The following is a 16,995-nucleotide window of genomic DNA, read 5'->3' on the forward strand; positions in this document are numbered from 1 at the left end:
TGCATTTATAATTTAATACATCTGCTTCACAATATGGTAGTAATATTTATCTTATGTTCTTTAAGTGCATGCCACATTGAATTTTAATATATTGTAATCAAGATGTAGGCATTGTGCAGGACTGCTTTTAGTGCTACCAGTCAGTACTGTAAAGTTGGCAGCACATTCCCCAACTGCTACTCTGCATTGTTATAGTTCTTGATGCCTCTATCTGTCATAGGATGCAAAAAAAACCTGCAGGAAAAATAAACGACCCTCCCTCTACCCTCTGAAACATTAACCAACAACCACATGCACTAGTGTGCACAAGTAAACACGTGCATACAGACTAAATTTCTTTCTTTCCACATTTGGCAGAGAAACAGCATAGTAATTTCCAGGACAACAATTAACTCTCCTTGTGGGTTGTGGGAGATAACCATTTTCAAAGAGAACTGTTTAAGCTTTCTCAAGATTCATATTTTAGTATCAAGTGCTGAAACAAAGTGAAATCTTTAAATTTACCTCCGTGGCTTTTTACATTTTTCCTTATGTAGGCATATCTATTAAATCCTGTTCCGTGGACCAGAGTCACAGATAGTAATAGCAGAACAGCACAGATTTGTTTGGAATCCATGTTTGATGTTCAAATCTATAAAAGGATCAATAGGAACTATTAGAATACCTTCATTCCAATGTTTCTGTTGAAATTTATAGAGTTATTTGTAAATTTTATCAAATTGACATTATTGTAAAGTTTATATTATTTTTGCACTTTCTGGTAACATTTGAATGTAACAAATCATTTTATAAAGTTTGCAAATGACAGCTGAAACAGTTGACAAAATTTGCTAGAAAATCGTTAAAATAGAGTAGAGCGCACACAGTATGAAAGGAATGAATCCTTATGAATCTTGGAAGCACGTTAAGAAATTGATAATAAATAGAAGCTCAAACCTACCAGCATAATTTGCCTTCACAGTCAATGTAGTACCCAAATGGATTATCCTCTGAATTTGTGGAGTGTCAACTGGAGCAATGATTCCAAAACGATGCATGTTGCTCTATTTATATAGTAGACAGTTCTTGACATATCGCTAAATTTGACAACTCCTCCCTTTTAAAAGTGCAAGTGCTAATTATGGAATATATTTTTTTTAACGTGGAAAAGTTAAATCAGGTTAGTGGATTTCTTGTGGTTTGAGCTGTTTTGCCTTCTTTGGCATTGGTCTCCACCTCATGCAGACAGTTGCAAAACCAAATGTAGAACAGAGCTTCCAAAGCAAATTCTGATTGATTTTTTAAAAAAAAAATCAATGTTTTTCTTCAATGCTACCGTAAACTAAAGTTGCAAAAATATATTTAACTCAAATCACAGATGATGTCATAAAGATATTAAGATTTTCAAACAACACTTTATTTCTTCTGATTTTCTATGTAGGATCTAAAGATTGTTTATTTCCTACCAGTTTAACCATTTATAATGATTTTCAGATAGATTGCTTTATATTGTGAAAATAATTTCAATATAAATAACTGTGAGGTGATATGTCTGGGTGTGAAGAATTTGGAAATTGTATATTCCATGTTCCTTCGGAAGTGAAGTCAAAATGAGAGCGAGGAGCTATGGGATCCAGAGGTACAGATTCTACAAAGGGTGCTTGAAGTAGATGTGTACTTTAATAAGACAATAAATAATGCACATAAGTATTTCTGGTTCATTTCTGGACGGATAGAATTGAAATGCAAGAAAAATTATCTATAACAGATAAAATTATTATCTCTCATACAGTTATTAGACAGTTCTGGCCCCATTTATTAAAGAATTATGGAGGCACTGGAGAAGCTGGCAAAAAGATTTATGAGGGTGGTATCAGAACTGAGAAAGTTACCTATTAAAAAGAATTGAAGAGGTTGATCTCTCTTGTTAGAGATTTTTAAGATTAAGTAATAGGTCAATGCAAAAAATGTTTCAACTTAATGGAGAGACAAGGAGGAAGAGCCAAAAATATAAGACAACCACCAAGAAATACAACAGGAAATTGGGGGAAACTTTATACAAAGTGGTTAGAATGTGGGACACTCTACCACAGTGTATATTTGAGGCAAATAAGATAGATGCATTTAGCAGAAGCAAGATAAACCCGATTAAGGAGAAAGGAACAGAAAGATATTTGAAAGGGGTTATGTGAAGATAGTCGATGGATTTGATGGAAAAAAGTGGATTGAAGTATAATCACTAAGTTTAATTCTGTGTAATTCATGAAACATGCAGGCTGCAAGTATTCCTCATGCTGTATTCTTGGAGGAATTCAATAATGAATTATGAAGCACCCACTTATTGCTTTCTGAAACTATTTTCTTCACGAATTTTGATCAATTATAAACAATGAAAATGTTCCCTTTCCCCAATTAGCTAATACCCACACTTATCTGTTTTGATTAAATGGGCAAAATATCATAATGCAAGTAGCACCTGAAAAACCTGAATTCTGAGTTTCAGTAAAACTGTTTGACAACATGATACATCTATAACACTTCATATTCTACACCTAGACTTGTGCACACCAACAAGCATCAGGCTTTTCTGGATGCAAACCAGAGGGGTAACTCAAACTAATTTTCCCCTTATCCTCAACTAAGCAGATACCCTTTGCATCACTGATACTCTTACAAATTTAACAGATTTTTGCTAGCAAAGTTTGGTAGGGACTTTTATGGTCCCTTTTTCATATCAATACTGAATACACTTGTTGGATAATTGATTTATACTAAAACTACGAGAAGCCTTGTGAAAACAGAATTAGTAGTCTTGAAAATCTGTAACTTTTTCACACAGAGGGTGGTGCATTTATGGAATGAGTTGCCAGAGGAAGTGGTTGGAGGCAGGTACAATTCCAGTATGTAAAAGGCATCTGGATGGGTACATGAATAGGAAAGGTTTAGAAGGATATGGGCCAAATGTTGGCAAATGGGACGAGGTCAGATTGAGATGTTTGGTTGTATGTACGAGTTGGCCCGAAGGGGTCTGTTTCTGTGCTGTATGGCTGTATGAAACAACAAAGCAAGCAAAAATTGAAATATTCTTTTCTGATCAGGAATGCAAAGCATTATTTTTGAATTTTTGGCTTGCTTTTTCAGTATAAATATGACATTATTGCAGTTAATAAATTAATGAAAAATAACTCTGAAGGTTCTTTAAACCTTAAATATGAGCATGTTTTTCACATTTAATGTTTCTTTAGGTTGGTTTTGTAAGAAAGTTACCCACTGCATTAATGCTGCAATTATTATTATTTTCATTTTATGCTACTTTCATTTTTTCCAATGTGGAAATAAACTTGAAAGAAGTACGAACATGGTATATTGGACTGTGCAATTCTGGTTTGGCTGAATGAGTATGACATGTTTGAAGCATGAAATTTGGAGTACGTAAACTTTAATATAGTTAGCAATATCCACACAGACACTGACCAGAAAATTAATTCCTGGATCTTTCTTGCTTGTCATTTATGATATATTTTAATCTTGAAAAAGTAGTTTTTCTTTTTTTTTTATGGGATGAGGGCATCGCTGACAAAGCCAGCTTTTATTGCCCATCCTTAATTGCGCTTGAACTGAGTGTCTACTAGGACCACTTCAGAGGGCAGTTCAGAGTCAACCGTGTTGCTGCAGATCTGGAGTCATCTGAAGGCCAGACTAGGTAAGGATAGTAGATTTCCTTCCAGAGAAGACATTTTAGCTGTTATTGGTATACGGCTGTAATATAATCATTTGTGACAGGATAATATTGCTACTCTTTGTATTGTACTATCATGTTGCATCATCTTTCATTCACTTATTTCAATTCTGACACAAGTGCAGTTATAGTTGAATGTACGTCCTTTGATGTACAGCACTTTGAGATGTATGGTTGTTAAGAAAATCATTACATAAATGCAGGTAATTCCTTCTCTTGCTTTTTATAGGTTAACTAACATTGTACATTTTTGAAAACACCATGTTTCTATTTCAGTACAGGAAGAAGGGTGAAATTGTTTTTGTTGGAAGTACTTCAAGTAGCAACACTAAATCTTAAGAGGGAGGTGTAAGAGAATAACGAGACAAATTGATTGGATTTTCAGTGTTGACTTATGTGATGTGAGCTGCATTTTAGGGAATTAGTGAAGTATTTATCAAAACACAAATGTGATTTAATTTGATGCTAAAATGGTGCCTAAGGGTAATTTTGAGTTGGTAAATATAAAAAAAAACTGAAGAAAAACAAAGCTGATGTACTTATTCATCAAATAAACACGATGCAGTGTTTGCAAAAATTATACCATGTATCTCATTCAGAATGTAATTTCCTCACTCAGTCACAGTTTGCAGATGTAATTTAGTTCAAAACTCGCAAGTTCTTATGGTGTATATCAGTATTATTTAATTAAATGTGTAATTGTTGGTATCATTCTAGTTCATGTTTTAAATAAAGAAATGTTTGTATTTTTTCTATTAATATTTTGTGGTTGTTTTTATGGTCACTTGATTTCATGACATCTTATGTTCAGAATATTTCAACACCCTACAATTATTGTGTTCCAGACTTTGTGACTGAATATTCCAAGAATGGAGGTTGCTGAATTTAACTCCTGTAATGTAAGAAGGATAACACTTGGTGGTGCCCTTGTTTAAAATAATTACTACTTAAAAAATTTTACAGCTAAAACTTCGAGAATGCTTCTAAGAGCATTGTTACTCAGTAGACAGTCTTAAATTAATTCAGCTTTTTAAACTAAAATTGAAGCAGTATTGATTCTGATGTTGAACATTGCAATGTATTTTCTCTCTGATCCAATTCTGTCTCACAATTGTTGGTGTCTCTCCACTGGATTCACCATTTTAATTCAAGGACTTAGCCCTCAGGAATGGAAACTAGATTCATTAATAAGAGCAGAGTATTTAGCTCCATGAGCCTCTTTCATCACTGTCTGTTTTGTACCTTAGTTCCATTTATTTGCCAATGATCCATTTCCTTCATAATCTGGCCTAAATGGGAAAAAATACGTATTGATTAGTCTTCAAAATTTCAATTAATGCAGCATTATTTTGTGGAGAGAATTACAGAACCTCAGGTTAAGATGCACTAGGCATTCAGCCCTTCATGAGTATACCAGCTCTCTCAGCATTTTAACAGTATCAATTTCCTAGGTAAAAACAAGGACTGCAGATGTTGGAAACCAGAGTCTAGATTAGAGCTTTTGCCCGAAACGTCGATTTTCCTGCTCCTCGGATGCTGCCTGACCTGCTGTGCTTTTCCAGCACCACTCTGATCTAGTACCAGTTTCCTGTCTTTACTCTGTAACCTTGTATTGCTTGTATTTGAAAAATCATCTAATGCCCTCTCACATGCCTCAGTCGAACTTGCTTGCATCGCACTTCCAGAATATGCATTTCCCGCTATATGAAACAACTTTTCTCCCTTGCATTTTGCTTCTTTTGCTAAACCATGTCCTCTGGTTATTGATCTTTTCATGAGTGGGAAGTTTCTCCCTATCCACTCTGTCCAGACTCCTCACAATTTTGAAAACGTATGTCACATCTCCTCTTAACCTCCTCAATTCCATGGAAGTAGTCTCAACTGCTCTACCATTTCCTCCTAACTGAATTGCCACATTGTTGGAACCAGCCTTGTAAACAGATGCCCATAATCCTCTTCAGAATCTGCTGCTTTTGTCATGGAGGGAAAGTGGATCTTAAATTTAACTTGCGGATTTTACTCAATAATTGCCTCAATTTATGATGAGGACAGCTTTGGTTAGAAAATTAAGCTTCCTCGAGTACATAATCTTTGGTGCTGTTGGTCGCTGTTTTGGTCCAAAATGGCACCCCTGAGAAACATCACACTTCTGATCATGTCCATGTTAGATGTAGCTTTTGTAAGAGTATTTGCGTGGTCACTCCTAACATGCATCTGAGGTATGCAGATTATAAAGTTATGACACCAGTCAGCATGTGACGCTGTTTTGACATCAGCAGTTGCGTTTTCAACCTGAACATTCTAATCAAAGCGCGCTCTTTAACCATACCCAGCTGAGCATACATTCAACAGCAGGGACGATCTCCTGTTGGCCCTATTTAAACTCATCAAAATCTACTTTAAGGTTAATTACAAATTGGTACTTGTTATACAGTTTGTGAAAGCTTTTTGGTGGTTTGCATTGCTGACTGGACATCCCTGGATGATTTAAGTTGTATTCACCAGAGAATATTTTAAGACTTGTTTCATCTTGCAGATGAAATGTTATGAAGTACAGCCCTCTTCACCATGTGTATGTGTTGGTCAGCTGAGGAAGAGGAAGAAGAGGAAAAGGCACTGAACCCATCCAGTATCTTTGGCTGACGAAGGGCATATGCCGGAAACATGGGCTCTCCTGCTTCTCGGATGCTGCCTGACTGTGTGTGCTTTTCCAGCATCACATTCTTTGACTCTTCGGCTGACCGGAGCATCTGATTATGGTGCTGATGAATGCAACTCTATTTCCCTATTACCTGTCAGTCTGACACTTATCCACTTTCTACTGCTGACTATCATGGTGTCAGACTTCACAATACTGCTGAAATAAATGCTACATCTCAATAAACGTTAGAAATGAAATTTTATTACACAATCCAAGCAGTATTCGGTTGTAGTCCAACAGATCTATTTGGAAGCTCCAGCTTATGGAGCGTTGCTCCTTCATCAGGTGGTTGTGGACTAGAAGATCATAAGATACAGAATTTACAGCAGAAGTTTACAGTGTGATGTAACTGAAATTATATATTGAAAAAAACCTGAATTGTTAACAAACAATTTTACCTGGCATATTTTAAATAGATGACAACTCTCCTCTTTTCCAAGACCTGGACTGTCGTCTTCAATACAGCGTTGTAAGTTCTTGGAGCCACAATTCTGTCATCTTGTGCTTTCTATGTTTTTCTCGTTTCCCCTTTATTGTGACCAGTTTCAGCACCTGCTCCAACCAAGATTGATTTCTTCTTTAAATGCTACAGGCCAATTTAAAAAAAGTTAGCTTTAATTGGTGCTAACTGTTCAGAATTTATATGCGCCTGTATCAAAGCAGCAGTGCTGGTTTAATTGTGCCCAGTGATTCTCATATTTGTTCTCAGGTCTGAGCAAATTTTTCAACGTTTTGTCTGTTTTGGAGATTTGGGACAAGATTGTTTTAGTAGCTCTGTAGTAACTTTTAATGACGATTCTAGTTTGTATGTTATGGCAAGTTTATCATCCTATATGCTTGTTAAATGAATGGTGATAATAGTAACAACTGAAGATGAGGGATCCTCAATTTGACTTTTTTTGGATTAAAATACATGAATTGTACAGCTGTGTATATTCACATTAATTTTTTTGACTGAATTAATATTGGACATGAATCAACCCCTATACGCTAGATGCACACGCCTTTACAAAAAACAAGAAAAATCACTAAGGGAAAAAATAATATAAGAATCATTTGCAGTGTGTGCTGGATGTGATTTTGTAACTATTTTCTACAGAATTGTTAGCTATAAGATGGAATTTGCATGTATCCAAGCCTGGTGTTTCTGTTCGGAGATGTTTCTCCAGTGAGAAATCAACAGAAACTGAGGAAAAACAGAAAAAGCAGATTGATGCTATTTTTGTTTGGGAGTTGTGAGCAGAATTAGTGTTGATCTCCATCATCATTATGGTGGAAGATTAGGGGGCCCTATGTAAATTCAGGGTAGTTAGTCCCACATCCCATCCCAGTTGAATCATTTTGGTTATGTGGACAGTCATGGTTACTAACTGGCTTAGGTCAAGGTCTCACAGATTCATCTATTTTTGCTGGTGTTTATTAAGAGACACATTTCAGCAAGGAAACCAGGTGAATTTCCTATTTTATTCATGTTGTTCCACGGTGAACAAGTAGATGGCATCTTCGTTTAACATCCCACCAAAAACCAATACTACGTCAGTGCAGTGCAGCTTAAACCCATAACCTCTGAGTCAAAGGAGACAATGTGATCACTGATTCTGTTGTTTTCTAGTGCAAATAACTGCCTTTTAAAACCAGTGGAAATAGGTTTGACATTTTAACTTATTTAGAATGTTAGCTATTTGGCATGAAAAGTATTACAGCTGAAATGCCCTGGCAACTTGTACATAAAAATGTTTTTCTTAAGTGTGCTTGCTATATTTTTAACTTTTTATGTTGCCAAATATTTTTAAACCAAATTGTTTAAATTGGTGGTTAGAACATAGGAAAGTTAGGAACATGAACAGCACGTTTGGCCGAAAATGTGCACCCCTTCAGTTAATCTTGACCCCATCACCTTGTGTTCCATCCTTTCTTTTATCTTCTCTTTCTGCAGAACCTATTCAGCTGCCTATTTCACCCAAGTTTATTGTGAGGTTTGCTTCTTGCCAAGTTACATGTTGCAAAAAGCCCTGTAACCTTTTTTTGAAATATTTGTGCCTGAATTTGCTATTTTCTCCACTTCAGTGACAGAGAATGGAATCTTAGCCCCATATCAATGTGGGCAATGCCATGTCAGTTGGTGAAGAACAGTGAGAACAAAAAAAAAGAGATAGCAAAGAAAGAAGACCCAATTTTCAAACCAAGATTTTAACAGTGAGGTGCAGGTCTTGCCAGTAAGCAGCAGTAGGCCTGTTCATCTGTATTAAAACGTTTTTATTTTATTAGGCAATGGAAAGAAACGAGATACTGCCAATTTCCGTAATGGAAATCTGTGCCGTTACCTGGCAACTCCAGTTTTCCAATCCCTTGGGGCCTCCATCTTGTCCAGCATTCCTCATGATCTTAGGACGAGCATCATGATCAACGCAAGCCTACATCCTCCCCCAAGGAGGGTAGCATTGGACATGCAACAGCCTCACCACGTCATCATGGCATATGTCCAGCTCTCATTGATTATAGTTCATCATTACTGTCCTGCATAATGGAGCATATCAACATCTTCCATTGTAATGGTGCTGCCAGGCCACTTGTGCACAGAACAGGCATCCCTTTACTGCATTGGAGCCTGACACACACAAGGGCTTTCAGCTTGGTTTGATAGCACTTTCTCACTTTGCACTTACTTGGATGATGTTAGCATCGCTGCCTTACCTTTCTTTGTTTTATTGCATATTGTTGCATCATTCAAACATTTAGCCCCCAGTATCTGTGTCTTGCCTTACCTCTTAGTGGAGGCACAATGTCAGAAAATACATCATGTTTTCCAGCATTCACCAGACAAGGGGCTTTATGGCACCATGCTACATCAACATTATATCCACAGTATGTGCCAGCAGCTTATGCAGCAAACGCACTTATTGCTTCTATCAAATGGCTATGTCTCCAAGGAAAGTCATTCTTAGTGAAGTCAACAGTGACTGACATGAGTCTGGAGCATTGTCTGAAATGAGTCCAGTGGCTTGGGGGCAATCAAGGTCAGGGATTCAATAGTATTACAGTCTTGGGGTTTGACCTGGTCAGTCCAGAGATTATCAGTAATTCAATCTGGGAACTGCACAGAGATCAGTCAGAAGTTTGGTCAATCATTACTTGGGGCTGTTGTTGCAAGTTAATCAATGGGGTTGGCCTTGACCAGTCCGAGAGTCCAAAGATGTGCAGGTTAGGTGAATTGGCCATGCTAAATTGTCTGTAGTGTTTGGTATAGGGGAATGGGTCTGGGTGGGTTGCTCTTTGGAGTGTCGGAGTGAATTTGTTGGGCCGAAGGGCCTGTTTCCACACTGTAGGGAATCTAATCTTAAAAAAAAAAGTGATCTGTTCACTGAAAGGGGTCTTATCACAGGACGCTGATGTTGAGGGAAAGTTAGGGAAGTTAGTCGTCGGGCTTAGAGGCAGCATGCTAAGAAGCAAATTGAACAATAATTCTGAAGGGGGCAACTCCTTTCTGTATCAGAGTACAAGGGTTACTGCGGGAAGGGATATAAACAGGCACCACCACCCTGGTTTAAACAGAGGGGCTGTGTTTAAAAGGACAGTTGACATGGCTGGGTTGCAGGCCAGGAGCTCAGGGACTAATGTGGGGCTATAAAGACTTAAGTGAAAGAATTGCGTGGAAACGTGGGGAAGCTCAGAACTAATGGAATTAAGAGAGAGTGCAAGGAAGCAGTACATATCTTGCATTCTATCCCTATCCAAATGACAAATACACAGTGGAAACAAAAAAATGTCTGCCAGCGCTCCTGGAATGATGGAATATGTTATTGTTTACCTCACGAAATGAGCTATGTTTGTGTGCAATATGAAGTGCTTCAAGGGGCTATTTCATTAGTCAGACACAGCTGAAGGTCCCCTTACGACTTAGACTCTGGGCCTCCTGTATTTCCCTATCATCCTTGATGCCATGTCTCCGAAATGAGTGAGGCATATGGCACCTTGGGGAAGCCAGCTATGTTGGCAAAACCTACTGCCTGGACTGTGGCACTAACTATGGCACAAGCAAATGAGATAAGGCAATCTGATCTGACATAGGTTGGGTCAGTAACAACCTTGATACTTCTGTGGGATTGAGAATCCTTGGAAGCAGTCAGTTGCATGAAATTTAGAGCAACTGCCCCTTAGCCACAAGGCAAGGATGGCCACTCACCCCTTCAGTTTGCAAGTCCTCCTCCAACAGTTGGCATCGTTCTGTGAACCTTGACTTGGATGTCCTCCATGTGTAGCAGCCTTGCACGTCTGGAGAAAGTAGAATTAAGGACAATTGACTCTGGGAATCTTGTAGCACCTCTACATCCTGAGGGGACTTTCTGCTATGACTTCTTTAGCCTGTTCATCAGCCACTGGAGGTTGCTCGTAGTCCTGGGCTTGCTAACATATTTGTTTTGCCTCAACTCATCTGTGCATTTTACAGTGACACTAACCCACTGGTCATGATTCCGGTGAGCCTGTGTGAAGACTGTCAGAAACAGAACAGGTCCGTCGTGAACTGCACACTTGGTATTCACATCATCTTTGAAATGATGGCTTAGCATAGTCCACATCATAAGGCACTTGCAGGACTACACAAAGGGGAGGGGGGTGTATTGGATATTCTGATGTACGGTCACTCAAATCTGGTTAGGAGAGTTTAAGTGCTGACTGATTACTGAAATCTTGTTCCCCCCTCCCACTCCCCACTGGCCAATAGCACCCAAAAAGCCTGCATTGTATATGAGAACATGTAGGAGTCAATGCGGTCTGCAGATGCTGGAAATCAGAGTTGAGTGTGTTGCTGGAAAAGCACAGCAGGTCAGGCAGCATCCAAGGAGCAGGAAAATCGATGTTTCAGGCTGGAGCCCTTCATCAGGAATGAGGCTGGGAGCCTCGGGGGTGGAAAGATAAATGCGAGGGGGATGGGCTGGGGAGAAGGTAGCTGAGAATGCAATAGGTGGATGGAGGTGTGGGTAAAGGTGATAGATCGGAGAGGAAAGTGGAGCGAATAGTTGGAAGATTGACAGGTAGGACAGGTCATGAGGGTGGTACTGACCTTCCAGGAGATGATGGCATAATAATATTATTGTTAGACTATTAATCCAGAAACTTAGTTCATGTTCTGGGGACACTGGTTCGAATCCCCCTTGGCAGATGGTGAAATTTGAATTCATTAAATACCGGGAATTAAAATCAAATGATGATCATGGAACCACTGTCAAATACTGATGTCCTTTTAGGGGAGGAAATCTGCCATCCTGACCTGGTCTGGCCTGTCTGTGACTCCAGAGAGCTATAGCAATGTGGTTGAGTCTGAACTGCCCTAACGAGCTTTAAGTTTCAAAATCATGGACTGCTGCGGTCAAGGAAGCAGCTCACTACCACATTTTTAAGTGCAACTTGGGACAGAGAGTATATGCTGACCCAGTCAGAAACACACTGCAAAGGCCAGTGATGTGGTCAGTCTTACTTGTGACCACAGTTGGGCACTGACTGTGTTTCATATGCAGGGTACTATGTTTAATCTGTCTTCAGTGTGTACTGTGAGAGTATGAATGCCCCTTAAAGGGTCTCATTTCACTCTCACATGCACCCCACATGATAAATCAGTTAACTCCACTCACTCCACAAGTGGATGCAGCCATTTTCCATTTCCATTGAGTATTTGAGATTCAGATGAGGATGAAAGGCAGTGAAGTTTGCATTTGACAGTGTGCTGTGCAGGTTCTGCCTGGTAATCTAGCCTGCCTCCAACAAAACCCCAAGTTGGTTTGTTCCTTGGCTGTCCCTATCGAATTATTAGGTCTGACATTAATGTGGCGTGGTCTAGTACAGTATCATGTCCACCACTTTGATCATTGCTGACAACTGTCATAGGATGCCTAGCTTTGTGTCAGAATTGTAGCTTTGCATCAACAGACTGTGAGCTTTCAGGCTTTGGCTGAGGGTGTCAAATGCAAAAAGGAAATGTAAAGCCAAGCTGCTATGAGCATCCAAGTAGCCGTGAAGTGAGTGAGCACTGAGAAAGCAAGTGCAAATCCTTGAGGTGCAACCAGCAGCAATGTACAAGATGGTTGCCTGTCTCTGTGTGCAAAGCTTCCTGGCAGCCTAATGGCAGTGAAAGTAGTTGGTGCATTCCAAAGTACAGCATTGAAATGGATAACTGTATTCTAAGTGGTTTGGAGGTGTACCACAAGGATGTGGTGAGGTTGGTGCGTATCTGATGCCAACCTCTGTGGGTGGAGGGTGCAGGCAGTTGCTGCACAGGGAAGGTGCCCAGAGGTGTTGGGAACTGTGTCCAAGGTGAAGGCACAGAGGAGCAAGTGGTGAGGTGGAGCCACTAGTTATCAGCCCAGACCTCCATATTGGCAATTGTCGCCATCCTGTTTCTCTCTGCCACAAAAGAGAGGACAGGAAAATATGTATACATGAAACAAGCTTGGGTAGTAAACAAATATAAATGCATGCAAACAGGACTCTTGATATTTCTAAGTGAGAATCACATCTGGCTGTTCAAATCCTTGGTTGCAAAGAGCTTTTTTTTTACCTCATGATATCAAGACTCTCCTAAATGTTCCCGGCTCATTTGGATGACCATATGCGCAAGAGGTGTATGCTGTTGGAACAATGCAATCTCTGGACTTTGGAGCTTGAGCAGTAGCTGGGGGCACTACAGTGCATTCATCAGGCTGAGAGTTTCATGGACAGTGTGGTTCAGCATGTGGTCGCCCTGTTGTTTCAGGAAGTGCAGGCAGAGAGGAAATGGGAAGCTGTCAGATGGAAGATGACAATCGGTGCATCCCCCAGCTGCATTATTTTTCAGTGTTGTGAACAGTGAGAATGATGGTTCGACTGTGGAGAACAGACACAGTCGAGGCAATAACACTATGGGTGATCCAGCTGCTGGCGGAAGAAATGTGGAGGGTCAGTGGTGATCGTGGACTTGTGAATGAATGGAGTAGACAGGGGTTTTTGGGGCCAATGGAATGACTCCGAGATGGTATGTTACCTCCCAGGTGGCAGGGTCAAGGATATCACAGAATCCAGGGCAATTTTAATGGGCAGGGTGATCAGCCAGAGATCATGCACCATATTGGGACCAGTACACAGGAAGAAAGAGAAATGAAGACCTGCAGCAGACTTCAGGGAGTCAGGTTAGAAATTGAGAAGCAGGCCTTCAAAGGGTGTAATCTGCGGATTATTCCAATGTGGCTGGAAATTTAAAAAAAGTCACAAAGACATGCTGTTGGGTGGATACCAAAGAGCTTCAGTTAGGTAACAACAGAGGGTTAAATATCAAATTTCAGAAGAATATAAGAACAATAAAGCAGTATTAATGATTTTACTTCGCAAATTATTATCTGGGGTATTACATTGTGCAAGGTAGGGAGGGAGCATAATTTTTTTTCATTGCATCCAGATAACCTTTTCAACTAGCACATAGCCCAGCAAGGGAGGGACTATACCAGACCTAATATTCAGAACTGAGCCCTGGTTAATATTTTGGGAATTCTAATACAAAGCTTATGCAGCATTTCTGATAAAGAGCTTTTGCTCGAAACGGGACTGTCCTGCTCCTCGGATGCTTCCTGACTACACTGTTTAAACTCTGTCTAGCATCTGCAGTCCTCACTTTCTCTTAACATGGGAATGTAGGTTTGAATCCAGTGATGATGGTTTTGTAAAATTTGGCATAAAAAATCCATGGTGACTGCTGTTAATTGTTGTAAAAACCCATCTGGTTGACTAATGCCCTTTAGGGAAGGGAACATACCGTCCTTACCTTGGTCTGTGGTTGCTTCTTAACTGCATTCTAGGCATTTAGGGATGGGCAATAAATACTGGCCTAGTAATTGACGGTGAAGTCAAATGAACAAATTTTAAAAAGTATTAACTTTTATCTTTTTCTTTGAGAGGTATCACTGTCTGAGCAACTGGTCCGATTTGGCTGAGAGAAATATGATAAGAGATTGAGGTCAATCAGTGTTTCACATGGAATATAGCACACCAGTTATAGAGAGAACAAATCAAATGACTGACAAATCGTAAGTTACAGTCTAGGTTGGATAAGATGTCTGACTATGAACAACCTTTTCTCTTTTGCCACTCCTCCTCTTGGTCACCCATGACTTCTCGATTTCTCTCAACACTTGAGAATGTTGGACCAGAGATTTCCAATAGAGTACTATTCCCGCTGTATGCTGCATTAAGGTCTACTAACATTTTTTTCTTTATTCTCTTATCTGGGTAAATATTGAGAAGGTCACTTTCTATGATGATGTACTTTATTCAAAATATACTATAAAATTTATGTTTTTTGTCTAAACCTTGGGTTCAATAGCCCAACTTGAATGATATTTACTTGCTATTAGCTTCTTCTGCCTTCTGGGTTTGATCAATCAGTTTTCCCTCATCTTTTCTTTATCCCATCTCAAACTTCCTCATGATCTTTGTTAGCATCGTAGCAACATTCAAACTCATTGTCAAACAGAACATACTTATACAGCATGTACAGCATCAAATGATATTCCAAGGAGCATTGCAAGCACACACAAAGAAATGCAGGCACTAACCATAGAGCATGTTCGGATAGGACAAAAACTTGGTTAAAAACGTGACCATTATTCTGGCATTTAAAAGAGCAGAGCAGCAAGGACGCACAGGAGTTTAGAGAGGGAATTCCAGAGCTTAGAGACCAAGCTACAATCAACAGTGACAGCTGGACTCAACAAGAGCTGCAAAGATCATGGAATCAGTGGAAAGAGAACATAGCTTTTTGGGCAAGTTAGGGACTTCCAGAAGTTTGATGATTGCACCCATTCCACTATCACGTATTATTATTTTGAAGCTGGTTTTTACATCCTGTTAACTAGCTATTCATTGTGTCATTTAATTTAGCTCTCTTACTTATTATCAAATCATTGAACTTTGGTGTTGTTCACTAAAATAACTTCCAATTGCATGAATTAATGATCTCATGAACTTCAATCAGCATCTTAATTAAACAAAGTTAAATAAAAATCCTAGTGTAGCTTGGTTATACTATGGTCAGTCGGTTTAAGTACCTGCCCAGTTGCTTCCCCACCAAGCTGAACCTGTCAATGGGCCCCTTTTCAGGTTTGGACAGTTGTCACCATCTAAGAATAATGATCTCATGATCTTTATTTCGAAAGAAATAAAATTTTGAAGTGTTTCCAATAAATTAAAACTTAAAACACTATTGTTTTCTTTTACCACATTCAAGCTAATTTTATAAACGCGCGCAAATGTATATAGTTTATATACGTATGTGTGTTTTCTAATTGTTGTAATAGATGTTAATAAATATTACTTTGCATGATATATGCATTCCCCAAGAGTGATCAGATCTATTCAATTCAGCCCAGTCAAAAAATTGTATTATTAGAAAATCACAGAAGAGTTACTGCACAGGAAGAGGCCAATTTGATCCATTTTGCCTGCACCAGCTGATTGAATGTCGCAACTCAGTGCTAAAACTCCTGCTTTTTCCCCATATTCTTATTTTTTATGCAAATAGTTATCCATTGGCTTCTTGAATGCCTCAATTGAACCTGCCTCCTCCACACATGCAGGCGGTGCATTCCAGACCCTAATTGCTCGCTGTTTGGAAAGGTTTTTCCTCACTTCACCTTTACTGATTTTGCAGATCACTTTAGACTTGAGCTCACTTGCCCTTCTTTCTAGAAACAGGAACTCCCTATCTACTTTTATCCAGCATGCTCATGATATTGAAAATTTTGAAATTATATTAATGGTGTATCATCAGTTTGCTCATTCATATGTATTGTATTAGTGGTATTTTGTTCATTTCAGGGCAAGACATTTTAATTTGAATAGTTTGTTTGAAGAGAGAAACAGAAGATATGTGTTATAGTGTGTACTTAATATAGCAGAAAGATGTGTGTCACACATCTTTTATTGGACAGGGTATGATTCTCCTTCTATGTGGCAGTGTTGTCCAAGAGGTGACTTGCTGGCTTGAAAACCTAGGTATCTCTGCTTCAAGGAGTTTTGTGGATTGTAATGTTCAAATCCACAGTTGGACTTGAATCGTTCTGCGCTGTTGAAGACAATTACTTTTAAAATTGGCAAAGCTAAAGGTTTTTAATTCCAATATGAAGACACAAGAATGTGGTAATATTGTAATATAGGAAGAAAGCATTGATTTTCTTAAATGAGAGAGTGTATTTTTTTCCTCCTTTACCTATCTTGGAGGACATAAAATCATGCTGGCGTCATAAATGTTGGCCCAATTGACCGTTTTCCATGAGCCCAAACACTGAATGTCAGCAATCTGGTTTGTCCCAGAGGCATTATAGCTGAATACAGTTCAGTTCACATTTGATGTCTGTTAGCCAAGTCCAGTATAATTCCACTTTGTGAGCCTACTTCTGTCAAACATGACCCCTGAAATTCCACTATGCTGTCTTTGCAGTTGTGTGGATTAACCTCTGTAGATTTTTCAGGTGTGGAAGCTTAATTACAACTGAAACATGCTGAGTTTAACACAGAGAACAGTTTGTTGATGAGGTTACAATTTGCCAGTTTT

General features: G+C 39.1%; 2 protein-coding genes across 8 annotated transcripts in view; one reads left to right on the forward strand and one right to left on the reverse strand.

The window, feature by feature from the left end:
* LOC122548586 (uncharacterized) overlaps positions 1-650 on the reverse strand; it is a 56,674-nt gene extending 56,024 nt beyond the window's left edge. The window contains exon 1 of the mRNA XM_087975790.1: positions 505-650. Coding sequence (XP_087831916.1) covers positions 505-616 — 112 coding nt within the window. The 5' untranslated portion in view covers positions 617-650. The remainder of the gene's footprint in view (positions 1-504) is intronic.
* Positions 1-16,995, forward strand: part of nt5dc1 (5'-nucleotidase domain containing 1) — a 568,470-nt gene that overhangs the window by 161,044 nt on the left and 390,431 nt on the right. The gene's annotated exons all lie outside the window — the stretch shown is intronic.

Source organism: Chiloscyllium plagiosum, unplaced genomic scaffold (genome assembly GCF_037043375.1).
Source record: "Chiloscyllium plagiosum isolate Xiang-an unplaced genomic scaffold, Cpla_swu_hap1 HiC_scaffold_3, whole genome shotgun sequence".
In the NCBI taxonomy this organism is placed as follows: domain Eukaryota; kingdom Metazoa; phylum Chordata; class Chondrichthyes; order Orectolobiformes; family Hemiscylliidae; genus Chiloscyllium; species Chiloscyllium plagiosum.